The sequence below is a fragment of the Scyliorhinus canicula genome, chromosome 5, assembly GCF_902713615.1.
Source record: "Scyliorhinus canicula chromosome 5, sScyCan1.1, whole genome shotgun sequence".
Classification (NCBI taxonomy): domain Eukaryota; kingdom Metazoa; phylum Chordata; class Chondrichthyes; order Carcharhiniformes; family Scyliorhinidae; genus Scyliorhinus; species Scyliorhinus canicula.
The window spans coordinates 38,018,520-38,037,653 of NC_052150.1; the positions used below are offsets into that span (position 1 = coordinate 38,018,520).

A 19,134-nucleotide genomic window follows, 5' to 3' on the forward strand; every position below is an offset into this window, starting at 1 on the left:
GTAAGACTTCTTACTGTGGACAAACTTCAAAACGACTGTATTCCTGTTTTCCTAATCGTCACTAGATGGTGCTGTTGTTATTTCTAATAATATTCAATTCCTATTGCGTTGTGGAAAATACACAGGATATTTTAATTGAAATCAGGAGATTGAAAATCAGCAAGACAATACTCCAATACTGCAGCAATGTAATCAACAGTGCTATTTTCCTGAATGCATACACATAGAAATTTGTTTAAAGCACCACAAATTGCAACCAAAAAATAGGAACTTAGGAACAGAAGTAGGCCATTCAGCCCCTTGAGCTTGTCCTGCCATTCAATGAGATCATTGCTGATGTGTAGCCGACTCCATATGCCTGCCTTTGGTCCAGATCCCTTGTATCTTTGCTTAATTAAATTCTTTGTACCTCAGATTTAAAATTAACAACTGTTCCAGCTTCAACTGCTGTTTCTGGGGGAGAGTCCCAAAACTCTGCCACCCTTTGAGTGAAGAAGTGCTTCCTAACATCTCTCCTGAACGGTCTGGCTCTAATTTTTAGACTGTGCCCCCTAGTTTTAGAATCTCCAACAAGTGGAAATAGTTTATTTTTATCTCTCCCTGTTAATATCTTAAATTTCGACGAGATCACCCCTTAACTTTCTAAATTCTGGTGAAAATAGGCCTAATTTGTGTAATCCTGCCTCGTAACTTAACCCCTGTAGTCCAGGTATCATTCTATTTACATTGTATTTGTATCTTTTGCTGTTCTAAAACCATAAATGTCAAAATAAAATGTTTGTTCAAAAAAAGAAACTTATCAGTTAGATCACGCCCATTGTTGCTCCTGTTTAAAAACCTTGAAGAATGATTACAATTTGAAGCTAAATATCTTTAATTGTCAGATTCTCTAGATTGGGAGGAGTTTAATTTCCCTTTTTGAAAAATGGTCAGGTTAACCTATTGTCAAAGATAAACATAGCAGCAAAACAATATCTTTGGCCTGTACCTTATGGAGTACAAAAGGTTACAGGTGGCACAGGGAAGATGGCAGAGGGGATGAAATAGTCTGACTGATTATAAATGCTGTCACCTCAATGGTGAGGGAGGATATAATGAGGGGAAAGCATCCAGTGGACCCCTTAACAGGAGCAGCAATGGGCACGATCTAACGGATAAGTTTCTTTTTTTAAACAAACATTTTATTTAGGCATTTATGGTTTTATAACTGCAAAATATACAAATTCAAATGAAAATATAATTCAGTGCATAACACCCCCTCCTAACAGATAAGTTTCCAAGTGTTATTTATGGTGCGTTTTGCTGGGAGTTTCCCAGCTGGCGAGTCCCATACTGCTATCTAATGACACTTAGTCACTTTTTTGGGCCCTGGGGAATTTCTCTCCGGTTTAGCCCGCACTTAGAATTTTGTCAGCACTGGAGAACTGAACTCCGAGTTTGGGCTGCCATTTTGAAAGGATGCCCTGATCTCTTAAGTGAGCTTGTGTGTCTCCTACACCCCCCCCACCCATGGGCACTGTTAACTACTGCACACATGAGCATTAACCCAGACCGCCCCAAGTGAGGACACCCCTCTATGGGGTCCCTGGGGGCCCCACCCTTCAGGTGCTCCCCCATGCCCCTTACCAATCCTTCCAGGACCCCCACGCGTCACCCCCCCTAACCTCCTAGAGGCCCCTTCTTTCTTGCCCTGCGACCCCTCATCCAACCTCCATACCCTCCTCCTTTAATGGGTATGGCCCCTCCTTGGGCCCTGGCCCTTATCAATGACACCCTGGCACTGGGACACTCTTCCACTGCCATCCTGGAAGACTGGCAGTGCTCCTACTAGCTTGGGAGTGCCACCTGGACTTTGGTAGTGCCAGGGTGGCAGTGCCAAGGTGCCCGTGTGTGGTGAATGTGATTCACACCGGATTATAATCTGTATATACATGTGTCTATATTGTAAGTGCAGTTGCACTACCTGTCCTCCAGGGGGAGTAGCTCTGGGAATGCTCGAGTTGTACGGGGCTTCTCCCTTGGCTCTGCCCAGGACTCCTACCCCGGAAGCTGCTGTATAAAGGTCAGTGCCACATAGTCAGCCGGCCAGTTCACCGAAAGTTCAATGGCTAATAGGCTGGCTCTGTTGTGAGTATATTAAAACCGCTATTCTAATCCTACAAGCACATGTCCGTAGAATTGTTGGTTCCAACAATTTAATATACTCAGGAAACAGTCGAAGAAATCATGGAAGCAGCCCGGATGCCTAGAACCCGACCCACAGGATGCAGAGGCTAAGGAAATTTTCTCCCACTGGCTGAGATGTTTTAAATCCAACCTGGCAGAAGCCAGCACCGCCGGAACAACGGAGGAACAAAAACTCAGCCTACTGCACGCGAGTATAAGCCACAGAATCTCCACACAGCTAAATCCGGCCGGTTCTTACACCGCAGCGCTGGCAATATTGGACAAAATGTACGTTAGGCCCATTAACGAGGTTTATGCACGCCACGTGTTTACGACCCGCTGTCAGCGGCCAGAAACGCTAGCCGAGTTTGTACGGGAACTGAACAATCTTTCCAATTACACTAATTATCAATCCGTTACCGCGGCTGAACATAGGGAGCTTGCTGTGCGGGACATTTTCGTGGCGGGCCTTAAGTCTAACTATGTGCCCCAAAGACTGCTAGAAAAGGGGGCCCAGGACTTAGACACTACTGTGGAGGCTGCTACCACTATGGAAGTTACCTTCCGCAGCCTCACCTCATTTCCCGCGGGCCCCGCGACCTCATCGTGGACCCCCGACCAACAGTCCCCCCCAAGCCTGTGCCGCACGGCCCCCCAGCTACCGCGCTGCCAAAGCCAGTTACTCTGCTGCCCCAGCCAGCTACTCGGCTGCTCCAGCCTGCTATTTCTGTGGCCAAAGCCAGCACCCAGCCCGATCCGCGACCTGCAGCAGCTGCGGGAAGAAAGGCCACTATGCCAGAGTGTGTCTGGCGAAGAAAGCCCCAGCCGCTAACCCTCCCACAGCTCAAAGCACTCGTTCCCTGAATTCACAGGCCTGCAGGCCCCGAACTGCTGCATCCTGTATGCCGACTCCGCCCCCACCCGACATGTGCGACTCATGGGGGCGGCCACCTTGGCAATCCTCCTCCATGCGGCCGGCCATGTGCGACTCATGGGGGCGGCCACCTTGGGATCCATCCCCTTCAAACTCTGAAACTCACCTCGACGACTACGAACTCAGAGGACAGTCATCACGGGGCCACTCCAGCACAGCTGATCGAGCCGCCGACTACCCGCAACTCAGCGCAGTCACCCTGGATCAATCCCGCCCCAAGCACCTACGAAGTTCAATGGCGGAGGTCCAGATCAACAGGTACAGCACGCCATGCCTCTTTGACTCCGGGAGCACCGAGAGCTTTATACATCCAGAGCTGGTAAGACGCTGTTCGCTTTCTATTTTTCCGGTGAGCCAAACTATCGCCCTCGCTTCGGGCTCCCACTCAGTCCAAATCCAAGGATGCACCGTTGCTACGCTCACAATTCGAGGCGCTAGTTATTCTAAATTTAAACTTTATGTCCTGCCTGACCTCTGCGCGCCACTCTTATTAGGCCTTGATTTCCAGTGCAACCTCAAGAGCCTCACCCTCAGCTTCGGCGAGCCCCTGCCCCCACTCACTATCTGCAGCCTAACCACGCTGCGCATCTCCCCCCCCTCCGCTCTTCGCCAGTCTCACTCCAGATTGCAAGCCAGTAGCTACTCGCAGCAGGCGATACAGCCTACAAGATAGGGTCTTTCTCCGTTCGGAGGTCCGACGGCTGCTCAGTGAGGGGATCATAGAGGCCAGTAATAGTCCCTGGAGAGCTCAGGTGGTGGTCATCAAGACCGGGGAAAAATTTTGCATGGTCGTCGACTATAGCCAGACCATAAACCGCTTTACGCTCCTAGACGCGTATCCCCTCCCCAGAATTGCAGACATGGTTAATCAGATCGCCCAATATCGGCTATTTTCCACGGTGGATCTGAAGTCTGCATACCACCAGCTCCCAATCCGCCTGGAGGACCGCCACTACACGGCATTCGAGGCCGATGGCCGCCTCTTCCATTTCCTCCAGATCCCTTTCGGCGTCACTAACGGGGTTTTGGTGTTCTAACGAGCAATGGACCGAATGGTAGACCAGTACGGGCTGCGGGCCACGTTTCCGTATCTGAACAATGTTACCATCTGCGGCTATGACTAGCAGGACGACGACGCCAACCTCCACCGTTTTCTCCAAACGGCACAGAAATTAAATCTCACTTATAACAAGGAGAAATGCGTTTTCCGCACAAACAGACTGGCCATCCTCAGCTACGTCGTGGAGAACGGAGTCCTGGGCCCAGACCCGGACCGCATGCGCCCCCTCTTAGAACTCCCCCTCCCTCATTGCCCCAAGGCCCTCAAACGGTGCTTGGGGTTCTTCTCATACTACGCCCAGTGGGTCCCTCAATATGCGGACAAAGCACGCCCACTCTTTAAGGCCACACGATTTCCCCTGTCAGCCGAGGCACGCCAGGCCTTCGACGGCATCAAGGAGGACATCGCCAAAGCAGCCATGCGGGCGGTGGATGAATCCACTCCCTTTGAGGTTGAGAGCGACGCCTCAGAGGTAGCTCTAACAGCCACTTTAAATCAGGCAGGGAGGCCCGTTGCATTTTTCTCCCGTACCCTATCCGCTTCAGAACTCCGACACTCCTCAGTTGAGAAGGAAGCACAAGCCATCGTGGAGGCTGTTCGTCACTGGAGGCACTACCTCACAGGTAGGAGGTTCACCCTCATCACCGACCAACGATCGGTTGCCTTTATGTTTGACAACTCGCAAAGGGGCAAAATAAAAAATGATCAAACTCTCCACCTATAGTTACGATATTAAATATCGACCGGGGAAACTCAACGAGCCCTCGGATGCCCTATCCCGCAGGGACATGCACCAGCGCGCAGATCAGCCGTCTGAAAGCCATCCACGTTGACCTCTGCCATCCAGGTGTCACCCGGCTCGCCCACTACATCAGAGCCCGAAACCTGCCTTTCTCCAACGGGGAGGTAAAAGCGGTCACCAGGGACTGCCCGATCTGTGCAGAGTGCAAACCGCACTTCTATAGACCAGACAGGGCCCACCTGGTCAAGGCTTCTAGGCCCTTTGAACACCTTGCGATCGATTTCAAAGGGCCACTCCCCTCCACTAACAAGAACATTTATTTCCTCAACATCATTGACAAGTTCTCCCGATTCCCTTTTGCCATTCCATGCCCTGATATGACCTCCCACACAGTCATTAGGGCCCTGCATAGTGTCTTCACCCTGTTCGGTTTCCCCAGCTACGTGCACAGCGACCAGAGTTCGTCCTTCATGAGCGACGAGCTGCGTCAGTACCTGCTCGACAAGGGCATCGCCTCGAGCAGGACTACCAGCTACAACCCCAGGGGGAACGGGCAGGTGGAGAGGGAGAACGCGACGGTCTGGAAGACCGTCCTACTGACCCTCCGGTCTAGAAAACTCCAAGTCTCTCAATGGCAAGAAGTCCTCCCAGACGTGCTCCACGCAATCAGATTCCTTCTCTGTACAGCTACAAATCAAACCCCTCACGAGCAGCTCTTCATTTTTCTAGGGGCACTACCACGGGAGTCTCACTTCTGGCGTGGCTGAGGACACCAGGCCCGGTCCTCCTGAGGAAGCATGTCAGGGGACACAAAACTGACCCCCTTGTTGAAAAGGTGCGCCTCCTCCATTCCAAACCCCAGTACGCATTTGTGGAGTTCCCGGACGGTCGCCAGGACACAGTATCCCTTCGGGACTTGGCACCCGCTGGATCCAGCCCCCCCCCCCCCCCCCCCCCCCCACCCTCGCTGAGGAATCCCTTACCCCTTTCCCTATGCTGCTGCCCCCTCGCGCCCCCGATTCCGCAAGTTCACCCCACCGGTTCCAAGTGCCAGAACCAGCCCGTCTCCGGTCGAGCCAGAGGTGTATAAAGTTCAGACGGGACCCGCCCCGGAGTCTGCCATCGTACCCCAGCTCTCAACACCCACCCAGCCACCGCAAGAGGCTGCAACCCCGGTGCTCCGCAGATTGAAAAGAACATTTCATCCACCGGACAGACTAACTCTGTGAGCCACCACCCCCGCTGGACTCGATTTTTTTTCACAGGGGGTGAATGTGGTGAATGTGATTCACACCGGATTATATTCTGTATATACATGTGTCTATATTGTAAGTGCAATTGCACTACCTGTCCTCCAGGGGGAGTAGCTCTGGGAATGCTCGAGTTGTACGGGGCTTCTCCGTTGGCTCTGCCCAGGACTCCTGCCCCGGAAGCTGCTGTATAAAGGTCAGTGCCACATGGTCAGCCGGCCAGTTCACCGAAAGTTCAATGGCTAATAGGCTGGCTCTGTTGTGAGTATATTAAAACCGCTATTCTAATCCTACAAGCACGTGTCCGTAGAATTGTTGGTTCCAACACTGTGTTCAAGGGGGAGGGGGCCCTCTAACCTATTCCTGACCACCTAGCGGCCTCTGAGCCTGGGAGACACCCCCTCCACCGCAGGTGCCATTCCTCCTGGTCTACGTTGTGAGTGGACCAATACTAAATGCTGCCCGGCTACAGCCTCCCTAGGGAGGCCGGTAGATCTTGATAGGCTGGTAGATACCGGAAAAGATGCCTAAGTAGGTTTAAAACCGTTTTGTCACGTTTTGAACGGGATTCTGATTCCACCTTGTGAGATTTGGGTAGCTCTTGCAAGGCTTAAAGGTTGCCAGGAAGCTCGTAGGAGACCTCACCCGATATCTACCAGTCACACTCTCACCCAAGCGCAACGCAGGCAGTAGATCGCGCCCAACAGTAGCAATATGTTCGGTCGTGAGGCACAGGGCATGCCAAAGCCAAGATCCACTCTCCCAGAGCCAGTCTTCAGGTTCCTGTCGGCTGCAACCACTGGCTGATGTACAAAGCGGCCGTATGACGAGTGGGTGGGCGCCGGGGTCCCTATCTATCTGGCCGCCGTGCTGGCGGACCTAACTGCTGAGATCTTCACACTAGCTGGCAACATGGCCCTGGAGAACAAGAAGACCCACATCATCCCTCGCTACTTGCAGCGCGCCATCTGCAACTCCAGCAATCACAGAGGTGAGCAACCACCCATCCCACAGGTGTTACATCAGGAGGTCTGTTGGAGGGGGTGGTAAGAATATGTGAATTATCTCATGTGGCTCTGACCTCCACTCATTGACTTAGCAGAATTATGAGTGTTTGTTTGCTCTGGTATTTCAATGGAATCCATTTAGCCAGTGATAAATGGCATTAATTGTTAACCTGTGATTCCCTTTCACTGATGGGACAGCAAAATTGATGCAGTTGTGCCTTCTTCACTATATCCTTCACTCTCCAAAGCTGCATTACTGTCTTCCACGATGTAACTTTTCAAAATCTGACAGCCTATGTGAGTTGTGTCGGTCCCTTTCAAAGCGTTAATTTAGTAATCTGGCTTGCTCTTGCTTCACGGGAAATGGGCTTCAAGTCCTGTGAAATTAACCTGAATCCTGTCCACTGTAGCAGCAACAACAAGTGAGTATATGTTGCAAGAGGGAGCTCCAGAGGTCAGCTTAGAGGTCCTCCCACATTTCATCATTCCCAGACAGAACCAATCATATTATTAATTTTGGAAGACACTATTTTACCCAAGTATCAAAATGGTGTTGCTGCAAATGAATTTCAGGACGGAGTTTGACCCTCCTTCCCTCACTGCCCGCATGCCTCTTATTTACCTGGAGCCTCATGATGTGCGGGTAGAGATGCCACTTGTTCCAGCCTCCCCAGCTAATACTGGATGAGTTCTGTGGTGTTGGGCATTAACACAGTTGCTCCCCGAGCCCATCACCTGCGAGGTGTCCCTGTCTCACATGGATCTGTGAGGCTGTGTCCACCATCACTTTGAGGGGTTCCACCCACCCATGAGAACTTCACATACGCCCTGCATCCCCGATATTATCTTTTCCCTATCTACATGCTGCAGATGCCCTCTGTAACGATCAACAGAACCTCTTCAGCCCAATACAGAGGCTGCCACACATGGGGACATCAACTTTAGGGCAGCCCTGCACAGCAAGCTGTGCTTTTTTTCCTTTGAAGGACACAGCCCTTGCCTCCTCCCTGTAACTGGAATACACCGCACTTCCAATGATTCCTCCTGCTGCATCATCGCAGCTCTTCTGCACTGTTTCCTATCTCTGACTTCAGACTATTTTCCACATAGCCCCTGGACTGCCTATCATCTGTGATACCTTTCCAATTCGCAGCAGTAAACTCTGCAACCCTGTGACTCCTGTCTGCCAGTCCCTGAACTTAAACAGCAGCCTTGATATAGTTCCCATTTCCAAAAAGCACTATGGCCATCAGTGACCCTTCATAAAGACTGCATCCCTGACCTGTTTAGTGTTTTTGCGAACCATCCCTGATGTACCACACCAACAGGCTTGTACCCCATAATCTGTGGTCTGTGTGTATCTCCTTCCAGTAGTACATGTGGCATCCCTTAAACCCCCTTGTTTGACGACATGTCTTGCAGCCTCGTCAGAGTCCAGGATCCCTCCTCTCAGTCTTCCCTGCTTTCCATTGTTCGTCTCTCCATCCACCTCCTTGCCCCTCTGTCTGCCATTGTGAGCCTTTGCACCCCCCCCCCCCCCCAACCCTCCTTCCACATCGGCCCTCTTGCCTCCATCTGCCCACTCCCAACCCCTGCCCTTACCTCGTATTCCACCCCTGGACGAACATCAGACCTTTTCTATGGTGGCTGGATGTGTCCCGCAGCACAGGTTTAATAATAATCTATATTGTCACAAATAGGCTTACATTAACACATTTAAGTTACTGTGAAAAGCCTCTAATGGCCACATTCTGGTTCCTGTTCAGGTACATGGCGGGAGAGTTCAGAATGTCCAAATTACCTAACAGCACGTCTTTCGGGACTTGTGGGAGGAAACCGGAGCACTAGGAGGAAACCCACGCAGATACAGGGAAAATGTGCAGACTCCGCACAGTGACCCAAGGTGGGAATCGAACCTGGGGACCTGGCGCTGTGAAGCAACAGTGCTAAACACTGTGCTACCGTCCTCAGCCCAGATAGGCACTGGTGCGTGGAACCGGGGGAAGGAGACTCCTGTAATCTCCAGCTTCTGATGCAGTACTGATCATCTGAGTTGGTGACACAGGAGTGTCCATGGGCCCAGCAGTACAGTGCTGTTCATCAAGGCCAGATTGGCATAGAGATGAAGGGCAGGAAACGGTCTGCTTCAGCAGTCTAGTGTGCAGCGCATCTGGAGCAGCGTGACACTATGACAGGTGGGCTTTGCATGTTGGAGTCACCTTGGAGTCTTTGGTGAACTGAGGACCATCTTGTACACGCCAGCCTTTATCAATCGGGTTTGATGCAGACATGATTTCCCACTAGTGTGAGGCGAGATTGGAAGGCCTGAGGAATTCTGGAGGCCAGCTGTTTTAATGAGCATTCATATGATGCAAATAGCATTTGCGCCACCTGCCAGAGAAAACAGTGACTCACCATAAAATCCACCATTGGGAGAATTGCAACAGGATTTTACGCTGGCGGGTTTCTGACTCTTCGCCAGATTCTCCGTGCCCACCTGTCCGCCACCAAACCCACTACAAGTGTGGCCCAATGATTTTGACACTCCCTTAGTACTAATCTGACGTGTCATAGATTCATAGAATTTAGAGTGCAGATAGAGGCAATTTGACCCATCAAGTCCGCACCGGCCCTTTGAAAAAGCACCCCACGTAAGCCCACGCCTCCACCCTATCCCAGTAACACAGTAACCCAACCAAACCTTTTGTACACTAAGGTGCAATTTAGCATGACCAATCCACCTAACCTGCACATCTTTGGACTGTGGGAGGAAACTTGGAGCACCCGGAGGAAACCCACGCAGACACAGGGAGAAAGTGCAAACTCCACACAGACAGTCACCCAAGGCTGGAATTGAACCTGGGTTCCTGGAGCTGTGAGGCAGCTGTGCTAACCACCGTGCCACTCCATGTCGGGTTGGATACTGGTGGTCTTTGAATACAAGACCTCCTCAGTCCTACCAATTGAGACCGGTTTCATCACCACGTATATTTATTAAACCAGAGTCTTCTCTGCAGTGTTTTGGAGATCCCACTTACAACCAGGGAGCTAAATTTATATGTGAATGTCTGCAGTCTTCAAAATTTTGATATTTCGCTCTTTGGGAAAGTGTATTTGGTGGGTTATGACAAGGTTGGACTAGATACCGAGTTAATAGTTCTATCCAAAAATGGGGTTAAGTGCTGCACTGGGTACTAAATAAATGCACATTGCAGTTGTCCCGTAATTAGCCTTCTGGTGAGTTGAATGGGCAATCAGTATATAAATCAAGAAATTTCTCAGAAAAATAACGGAATTGAAGGCTGAGATGGCATTTGTGCATAACAAGCATATTAGAAATAACAAGTGTTATTAGAAATAAATAAGTTCTATCTGATATATGTTACATATATTAAGACATGGCTGCAGGATGACATAGATTGGGACCTGAATATTGAGGAAAGGTGGAGGGGTGGCTTGATTAATTAACAATGGTATGGGCAACACGGTGGCCTCATGGCGCTGAGGTGCCAGGTTCGATCCTGGCTCTGGGGCACTGTCCAAGTGGAGTTTGCACATTCTCCTCGTGTTTGCGTGGGTTTCGCCCCCACAACCCAAAGATGTGTGGGGGAGGTGGATTGGCCACACTAAATTGCCCCTTAATTGGGAAAAATTAATTGGGTACTTTTAAAAAAAAAAAAAATTAACAATGGTGAGGGATGACCTAAGTTCAGGAAATCAGGAGAGAGAAGCAGTTTGGGTAGAGATGAGGGACGATGAGGCAAAATAGGCCCACTAGTGGTAACCACATGGCAGGACAAGGTATCAAAGAAGAAATAATGGGACTTCGTCAGAAAGATATGGCAATAATCATGTGAGATATTGATCTACATATAGACTGGAAACATGGGCAATAGTAGCTCAGATGAGGAATTCATAGAACATTTTTGGTCTTTTAGAATGGCACATTCTGCAGCCGACAAGATAGCAAGATATACTAGACATGGTATTCTGCAATGAGATTACATTAATTATATCAAAAGGAAAAAGCATATAACTGCCCAAAGATGGGAGAGGTTAGAAGATTGAGACAAACATATAAAAAACAAGGAGCAAAAACGATTACTAAGGAGGAAAAATAGAGAGTATGAGAGGAAGCTAGTTCGAAGCCAGTAAGAGTTTCTATAAATATTTTAACAAAGTGAGCATTGGTTGTATTGAATGTGAGTCTTGGAAGTAATAAAGGAAAATAAGATGATGGCAGATGAATTAAACAGGTGTTTTGCATCAGTTTTCACTATAAAGGACACAAATAATATTCCAGAAATAGTTGTAAATCAGGAAGTGGAAGGGAGAGAGGAACTCAAGAAAATCACATTCACCGGGGAAATGGTACTGAGCACATACCTGCAGACTGATCAGTGCCCGGATCCTGATGGATTTCATCCTGGGGTATTTAACAAAGTGATGGAGAGATAGCATTGGTTTTAATTTTTACAAAATTCACTAGATTTGGGGAAGGTTCCATTAGGTTGGAAGATAGCAAATTTAACCATTTTAATCAAACTGAAAGTAAGAAACTTCAGGCTATTAGCTTAACATTTCTATTGGGAAAATGTTGGAATTTATTATTGAAAATTGTCTAGCAGGGCACAATTCAAGGTAATCGGGCAGAGTCAACATGGTTTTGTGAAAGGGAAAAGATGTTTAACCAATTTATTAATGTTGTTTGAGGATAAGAGGGAACTGGTGGATGTGCTGCACTTTAAATTTAAAAAGGCATTCAGTAAAGTGCCACATCGAAGGTTATTGTGAAAAATAAAAGATCATGGTGTAGGGGATAATATATTGGCATGGATAGAAGATTGACTAGCTGACAGGAAACAAGAGGGAGGGCATAAATGGATCATTTTCCAGAAAGATCTAATGAGTGGTGTGCAGCCGGCTCAATGTTTTACAATTTATATGAATGTTTTGGAAGAAGGGACAGAAGTTATGGTTACTAACTTTGCTGATAATACAAAGATAGATATGAAAGAAAGCTCTGAAGAAGATATATGGAAACTACAAAGAGATATCGATAGATTAAATGAGTAGACAAAGATCTGGCAAATGGTTTATAATGCGGGAAACATGAAATTATCCATTTTGTTCAGAAGATATAAAAAGTGTTTAAATAGTGAGACTTTGCAGAGCAATTGTATTGAGCTGCAGAGGGATCTGGGTATCTGAGTGTATGAATTGCAAAAGGTTAGTATGCAGCTACAGCTGTGATGAATGTAAGAAATTGCTACATATTATACTTGTTGCAGTAACGTTACTTAAAACCCTGGTTTAAGATACATACAGGCAGTGTGCCTGCTAAAGCTGTGATTAAGGGGTCATAAAAGTATTGTAATCATTGATTTTAACTATTTACTTGTTTACAGGTGGATGACTAATGGAACATTGTTTTGATTTTGGAGGATCCCTAAGGTGCAGATAATTTATGAGTGATAGAGCTTAGTCCTAGATAAACAGGTCATGGGACATTTTAATGGAAAGAGACCGAAGAAAGCCTTATGATGCAATTAAGGGGTGGAGCCACATCTGTCTGTAGTTTTACAGTTTTCCATAGATTTTAGTCTGACAAGACAGGTCTTCATTTGGCTCTTGAACAGTTCTCTTCAAGGTATTTGCACAGAGAAAAGCAAGTAAACCTGATTATCAACTTTATTTATAAGTGGTCTTTGAACTATTTTGGTTTGCTTAATTGTAATATATATATGTTGCAGGTGTAGGGTGTAAGTTAAAGATTTTCATTTTAGTTAAGAACTGTTTTTATTATTAACTGTAAAGCTGTTATAATTGATTCTGTGTTTAAATTAAAGTTCGATTTAACGTAAGATACCTATTGGTCAGTGTTATCACTCCTGTGGCCAAGTAGACTTTCCTCACGGTTTTACAAATTGCAAATTTCTGGGTTCTAGTCCAGAATCCAAACACAGCAAGTAATTAGGAAAGCTAATAGAACGTTATAATTTATAGCAAGGGGAATTGAATACAAAAGTAGTGTGGTTAAGCTTCAGTTATACAGGGCATTGGTGAGACCAAAAGTGGAGTACTTTGTACAGTATTGGTCTCCTTATTTAAGGAAGGATGGAAATGAATTAGAAGCAGTTCAGCGAAGATTTACCAGACTAATACCTGAATGGTTGGGTTGTCCTTTGAGGAAAGGTTAAATAAGCTAGGCTCTGCTGGAGTTTAGAAGAGTAGGAGGCAACTTGGATTGAAACATATAAGATCTTGAGGAACACAAGTTCAAGGTGAGGGGCAGGAGGTTTAGGTGGTATTTGAGGAAAAACTTTTTTATCCAGAGGGTGATGACATCCTGGATTGCACTGCCTGGGCGGGTTGCCTCACATCCCTTAAGTACCTCGATGAACACTCGATACATCATAACATTCAAGGCTATGTGCCAGGTGCTGGCAAATAGGATTAGGGGGACAGGTCAGGTGTTTTTCATGTGTCAGTGCAGACTTGATGGCCCAAAGGCCCTCTTCTGCACTATTCTGTGATTCTGCGAGATGCAGAATACCAACTTTCAAATGGAACAACAATTTATACTACATGAGAAAAGGGGTTGGCAAGTTGGTATTTCCCTGAGGAATGCACCAAAGAACTGTTGTCCCTGGGGTATTGTTTAATTGAAAAAGTCACAAGGCCTAGGCATGTTCTTTCTGCTAGCAGAGGGCAGGGCCCTGGGTATGAATATATGTAACTTCTAGAAAGTGTAAGTTTTAAAATTTTTTATTCATTTACGGGATGTGGGCGTCGCTGGTTCGGCCAGCATTTATTGCCCATCGCTTGTTGCCCTTCAGAAGGTGGTGGTGAGTTGCCTTATTGAACCGTTGTCGTTCTTGAGGTGTAGATACATCCACTGTGCTGTTAGGAGGGAGTTACAGGATGTTGCTCCAGTGACCTTGAAGGAACGGTGATATATTTCCAAGTCAGGGTGGTGAGTGACTTGGAAGGGAATTTCCAAGGGGTGGGGTTCCCAGATTTCTGCTGCTCTTGTCCTTAGCAGTGGACGTGGGTTTGGAAGGTGCTGTCTAAGGAACCTTGGTGAGTTACTGCAGTGCATCTTGTACACATGGCTGCCATGCTTCGTCGGTGGTGGACGGTTTGAATATTTGTGGAAAGGGGAACAATCAAGCGAGCTGCTTTGACCTGAATGGTGTTGAGCTTGTGTTGTTGGAGCTGCACTCTTCCAGGCAAGGAGCGAGTATCCCATTACACTCCTGTGTTGTGCTTTGTAGATGGTGTACAGGCTTTTTGGTGGGGGGGGGGGGGGGGGGGGGGGGAAGAGGGAGTGAGTTACCCGCCATAAGATTCTGAGCCTTTGACCTGCCCTGGTAGCCACAGTATTAATATAGCTAGTCCAGTTCAGTTTCTGATCAATGGTAACCCCCAGGATGTTAATTGTGGGGGATTCAGCAATGGTAATGCCACTGAATGTCAAGGGGCGGTAGTTGAAAATGAAAATCGCTTATTGTCACGAGTAGGCTTCAATGAAGTTACTGTGAAAAGCCCCTAGTCGCCACATTCCGGCGCCTGTCCGGGGAGGCAGGTACGGGAATCGAACCGTGCTGCTGGCCTGCTTGGTCTGCTTTAAAAGCCAGCGATTTAGCCGAGTGAGCTAAACCAGCCCCAAAAGTTGGGGATAGTTGGATCTTCTCTTGTAGAAAATGGACTGTATGAACCCGACTGATAATCTTGAATTGGTTATTGGTTTAGAATTGGTTGAGTTCGTTTATAGGGCACAGTTTGAACCATCAGCTTTTTAAAGAAGCTTTTGGTCTACTTTTCGTTTGTTCTGAGCTTGGCATATATTGAAAAACCTGTGTTAAAAATGTCTGAGACGCCATTAAATGATTTCTTGTCCTTATTTCATTCACCAGGCTAACAATAAAGAATACTGACTTTTCTTTCTTCAGAAGTAGATGAAAACCAGTTTATTGCATATAAGGCTCCACTTCAAAGAATTTTCTTTTTCCAATAGGCGATTAAGATAATGAAAATGGCTCTGCAGAAATATGGCAGCTATGACAAATTTGAACAAGCGACAGGGGGATGTCTGCTCACCAAGAGCCGCATCTGGTTCTACGTGAAGAAATACATGGAGAGGGAGGACTGCCTTGGTGATGTAAGCTGTATAGTTGTGCAATGCTAATTTGTGTGACTGTTTTTGTTTGTGCAGTTGCAAAGACTGTAAACTAAAAATAGTGTTGTGGAAGAACTGGCAGTTGAATCGAGTGTTTGGAAGACATTGCCATCTATATCAGAAATCTATAATAACTTTAGCTACACTGCGAAATTGTTTGTGTGTTATTTGTGCCACATTTATATCCCATGCTAAATTATAGTTAAAAATAGTGGTTTGTGATTTATATACTTCTGAGAAGATCCATGGATATTGCAGCAAAGTGTGTGAAATCCTGACAGACCTCAGTAATGTCAGTTCTGCCAAAAGGTCAGTGTTATATTTCTTTGTTAGCCGCAAAGGTACAAGGGTCCCTCACTCTGGATTCTTTCAAACACAATGAGAGGTTTATTAAGAGGCGTTACTCATAAAAACTTAAATTGAAGAATTGCAAAGGCCGTGCTCACACTCTGCTAACATTACGACACATCACATGACGCTTTACCAGCAGGGATGTATTCTCTGATACATAACACACCTCTCCCTTTTTCTTTCGTGCAACTAACAATTAAATAACAGTATAGTTGTGTTTGGTTTCTGTCCCGAAGTATCGCTGTCTAGAATTTCTAAAGGTAGAATATTTGGTGGTCTCAACAATTTCATTTTGTGAAGCTAGCAGCTGATTATCATGGTGTTGCAAAGCTTTTTCATCATCCATTTGAATGGTGTATGAAATTGGATCTGTCTTTGCTAGGATCATAGTAGGTACCCATTTATCGTTGTGGTGTAGCTTCTGGCTAGCATTCACTCGCCCTGGTTGAATACTCGCTTTTTAGAGTTTTTCTCGCTCCTAGCAATTTGTGTTTGTTGTTGTTTCACAGTCTCTGAAGTATCAGATGGAGTTAACAAATTAAACTGTGTTGTAGTTGCCTTTTGAACAACATAATTGCCGGTGAACTCTATTGTTGCATGTGCGGTGTTCCAGTAAGACATTACTCTTCTTGCCAATGTGCCCTGGTCCTTTAATAGCATGTTTCAAAGATTGAACAAGACGCTTGGCCAATTCATTTGTTGCAGGGTGAACTAAATTTTGTAGCCGTAGAAACGTTTTATGCCCCACTGAACGGAGAAATGTTGCGACGTTTAGGTCCTCTGGTGTTCAATTTGCTATGGTGTGCGTGTGTGCGTGTGTGCGTGCGTGCGGCGTGCGTGCGTGCGTGCGTGCGTGTGTGCGTGTGTGTGTGTGTGTGCGTGCGTGCCCCGGTGTCCCAAAACCAAACACCAGTCAACCTGTGGCCAGGAGCCTGATTAACATGGCATCCAGCCGCACCCAATGTCCAAGGAGCAAGGCACTCCTGAAGTAGACAGCACCCGACTTCAGCCACCAGGTCCTTGATGCCTTGATTCAAGGAATCTGCACAGACAGACATGTCCTCTTCCCAAGGAAAAAGTTCCTGGAAACATCCGATCATCACCTCTTCGACCTGGGAGGTCATCACTGAGGAGGTTAGCATGGCTGGCAACTGCGCCACCAGCATGACCCAGTTCAGGAAGCAGATGAAAGATCTCATCTGCTCCATCAGGCTAAGTCCTCTCTCAACTCCCTCCACTATCAACCTCTCACCATGGCACCATATTCTCAAACCATGACTCTCTTCAAGGATCTCACATGTCTATTAGCAGGGGACACAAGTCAACACTTATTCTCTCACGGACACATTCATGTCACTGCCTTCCCATCCATCATGTTGCTCACACTGCATCCTCTGGCCCTTCGAGGGTGGGCTCGTTACACATATGGAATATGCATCTCACTCAACCTCTGCTCCAACCCCTCTGATCACATGCCTTCCTTTCATTCTCATAAGGGCCAAGTTCGCGCACAACTAATGAGAGGGAACCCAGACCAAGGGGAGGGATGGCAGAGATTATCACCCTCACCAAATTCGAGGAGGCTGCATCCAAGCTTACTGTGAAGGACAAGGATCACTCCTGTGGGGAAGGGGAGATTGGCTTCTCCTAACGACCTAGTATGGATCCAATCTCCACATCTCCACAACCTGATCAAATCCTGACGATCACAGTGAGTCAAATGTACTCTTTTTTTTTTTGTAACATTTTATTGAAGTATTTTTGGTTTGACAACAACAACAAAATAAACAATGTACATGAGTTTATAAACATAGTGCAAAAGCAGTCTTCCTCCCTTACCCCCTACACTAACTGAAACACAAACTGGAATCTCGGGAGGACCGTTATCTTCACCGTCTGCACCCTCCCAGCTATACACAACGGGAGCGCGTCCCATCTCCGAAAATCGTCCATCATTGGGTCCACTAGTCGGGCCAGATTTAGTTTGTGCAGCCGTTCCCATTCCCGCGCCACTTGGATGCCTAGGTACTGAAAGCTTCCCCCGCTACTCTAAATGGCAGCGCCCCCAATCGCCACTCCTGTCCCCTCGCCTGGACCACAAACATCTCACTTTTCCCCATATTTAGTTTATACCCTAAAAATCGGCCAAATTCCCCCAAAATCCTCATGGTTTCTTCCATCCCCTCGGCTGGATCCGATACATACAGGAGCAGGTCTTCTGCATAAAGCGAGGCTCTGTTTCCTACCCCCCCCCCCCCCGCCGCCAAACCCCCAGACCAGCCACTTGAATCCCTCAGTGCAATTGCCAGCGGCTCTATGGCTAACATGAACAACAGTGGGGAGAGGGGCATCCCTGTCTCGTCTCCCGATGCAACCTAAAATAGTCCAATGCTGTCCTATGCGTCCGTACACTCACCACAGGAGCCTGATACAGCAACCTGACCCAGTCAATAAAACCCTGCCCATAAAATCCTAATCATCCCAGTACTTCCCACAGATATTCCCATTCTACCCGATCAAAAGCCTTCTCTGCGTCCATTGCGACCATTACCTCCACTTCCCTACCTTCTGGGGGCATCATGATCACGTTTAACAACCTTCTTACATGGGCTTCCACCTGCCTTCCCTTAACAAACCCTGTCTGGTCCTCTCCAATAACGTCCGGCACATAGTCCTCAATCATAGAGGCCAAAATTTTGGCCAGTAGTTTGGCGTCCACATTCAATAGGGATATCGGCCTGTAGGACCCACACAGCTCCGGGTTCTTGTTCCGCTTCAGGATCAGCGAAATCGTGGCCTGTGACATCGTTGGGGGAAGCACCCCACGTTCCCTTGCCTATTGAATGTCCTCATCAACAGCGACCCCAATATCCCAGAGAACATTTTATGGAACTCTACTGGGTACCCATCCAGCCTAAGGGCTTTACCTGACTGCATGGCCTTCAGACCCTCCGCTATTTCTTCCATCCCGATCGGGGCCCCCCAGCCCATCTACCAGCTCCCCGTCCACCTTTGGGAAATTCAGCCCCTCTAGGAAGTGCTTCATCTCCTCCGGCCCAGCTGGGGGTTCCGACCCGTACAGCCTACTATAAAACTCCTTAAACGGCTTATTCACCCCTGCTGAGTCTCCAACCAGGTTCCTGTCCCCGTCCTTTACTTTTCCTATCTCCCTGGCTGCCTCCCTCTTTCTAAGCTGCTGTGCATAAATCGCCTCCCTCGCCTTTCTCAGATGCTCTACCACCCTCCCTGTGGTTAACAAGCCAAACTCCACCTGTAGCCTCCGCCGTTCCCTTAAAAGCCCTGTCTCTGGGGTCTCCGCATATCCTCCTGTCCACCTGTAATACCTCCTTTACCAATTGGTCCATCTCTGCCCTGTCTGCCTTCTCCCTGTGGGCCCATATCGAGATCAGCTACCCTCTAACCACTACCTTCAATGCCTCCC

At 47.6% G+C, this 19,134-nt stretch overlaps 1 protein-coding gene across 2 annotated transcripts in view; it reads left to right on the plus strand.

Moving 5' to 3' along the window:
• si:dkey-222b8.4 (uncharacterized protein KIAA0895) overlaps positions 1-19,134 on the plus strand; it is a 60,096-nt gene that overhangs the window by 18,706 nt on the left and 22,256 nt on the right. For both annotated transcript variants that reach the window (XM_038796922.1, XM_038796923.1), the window contains exon 3: positions 15,180-15,323. In XM_038796922.1, coding sequence (XP_038652850.1) covers positions 15,180-15,323 — 144 coding nt within the window. The remainder of the gene's footprint in view (positions 1-15,179; positions 15,324-19,134) is intronic.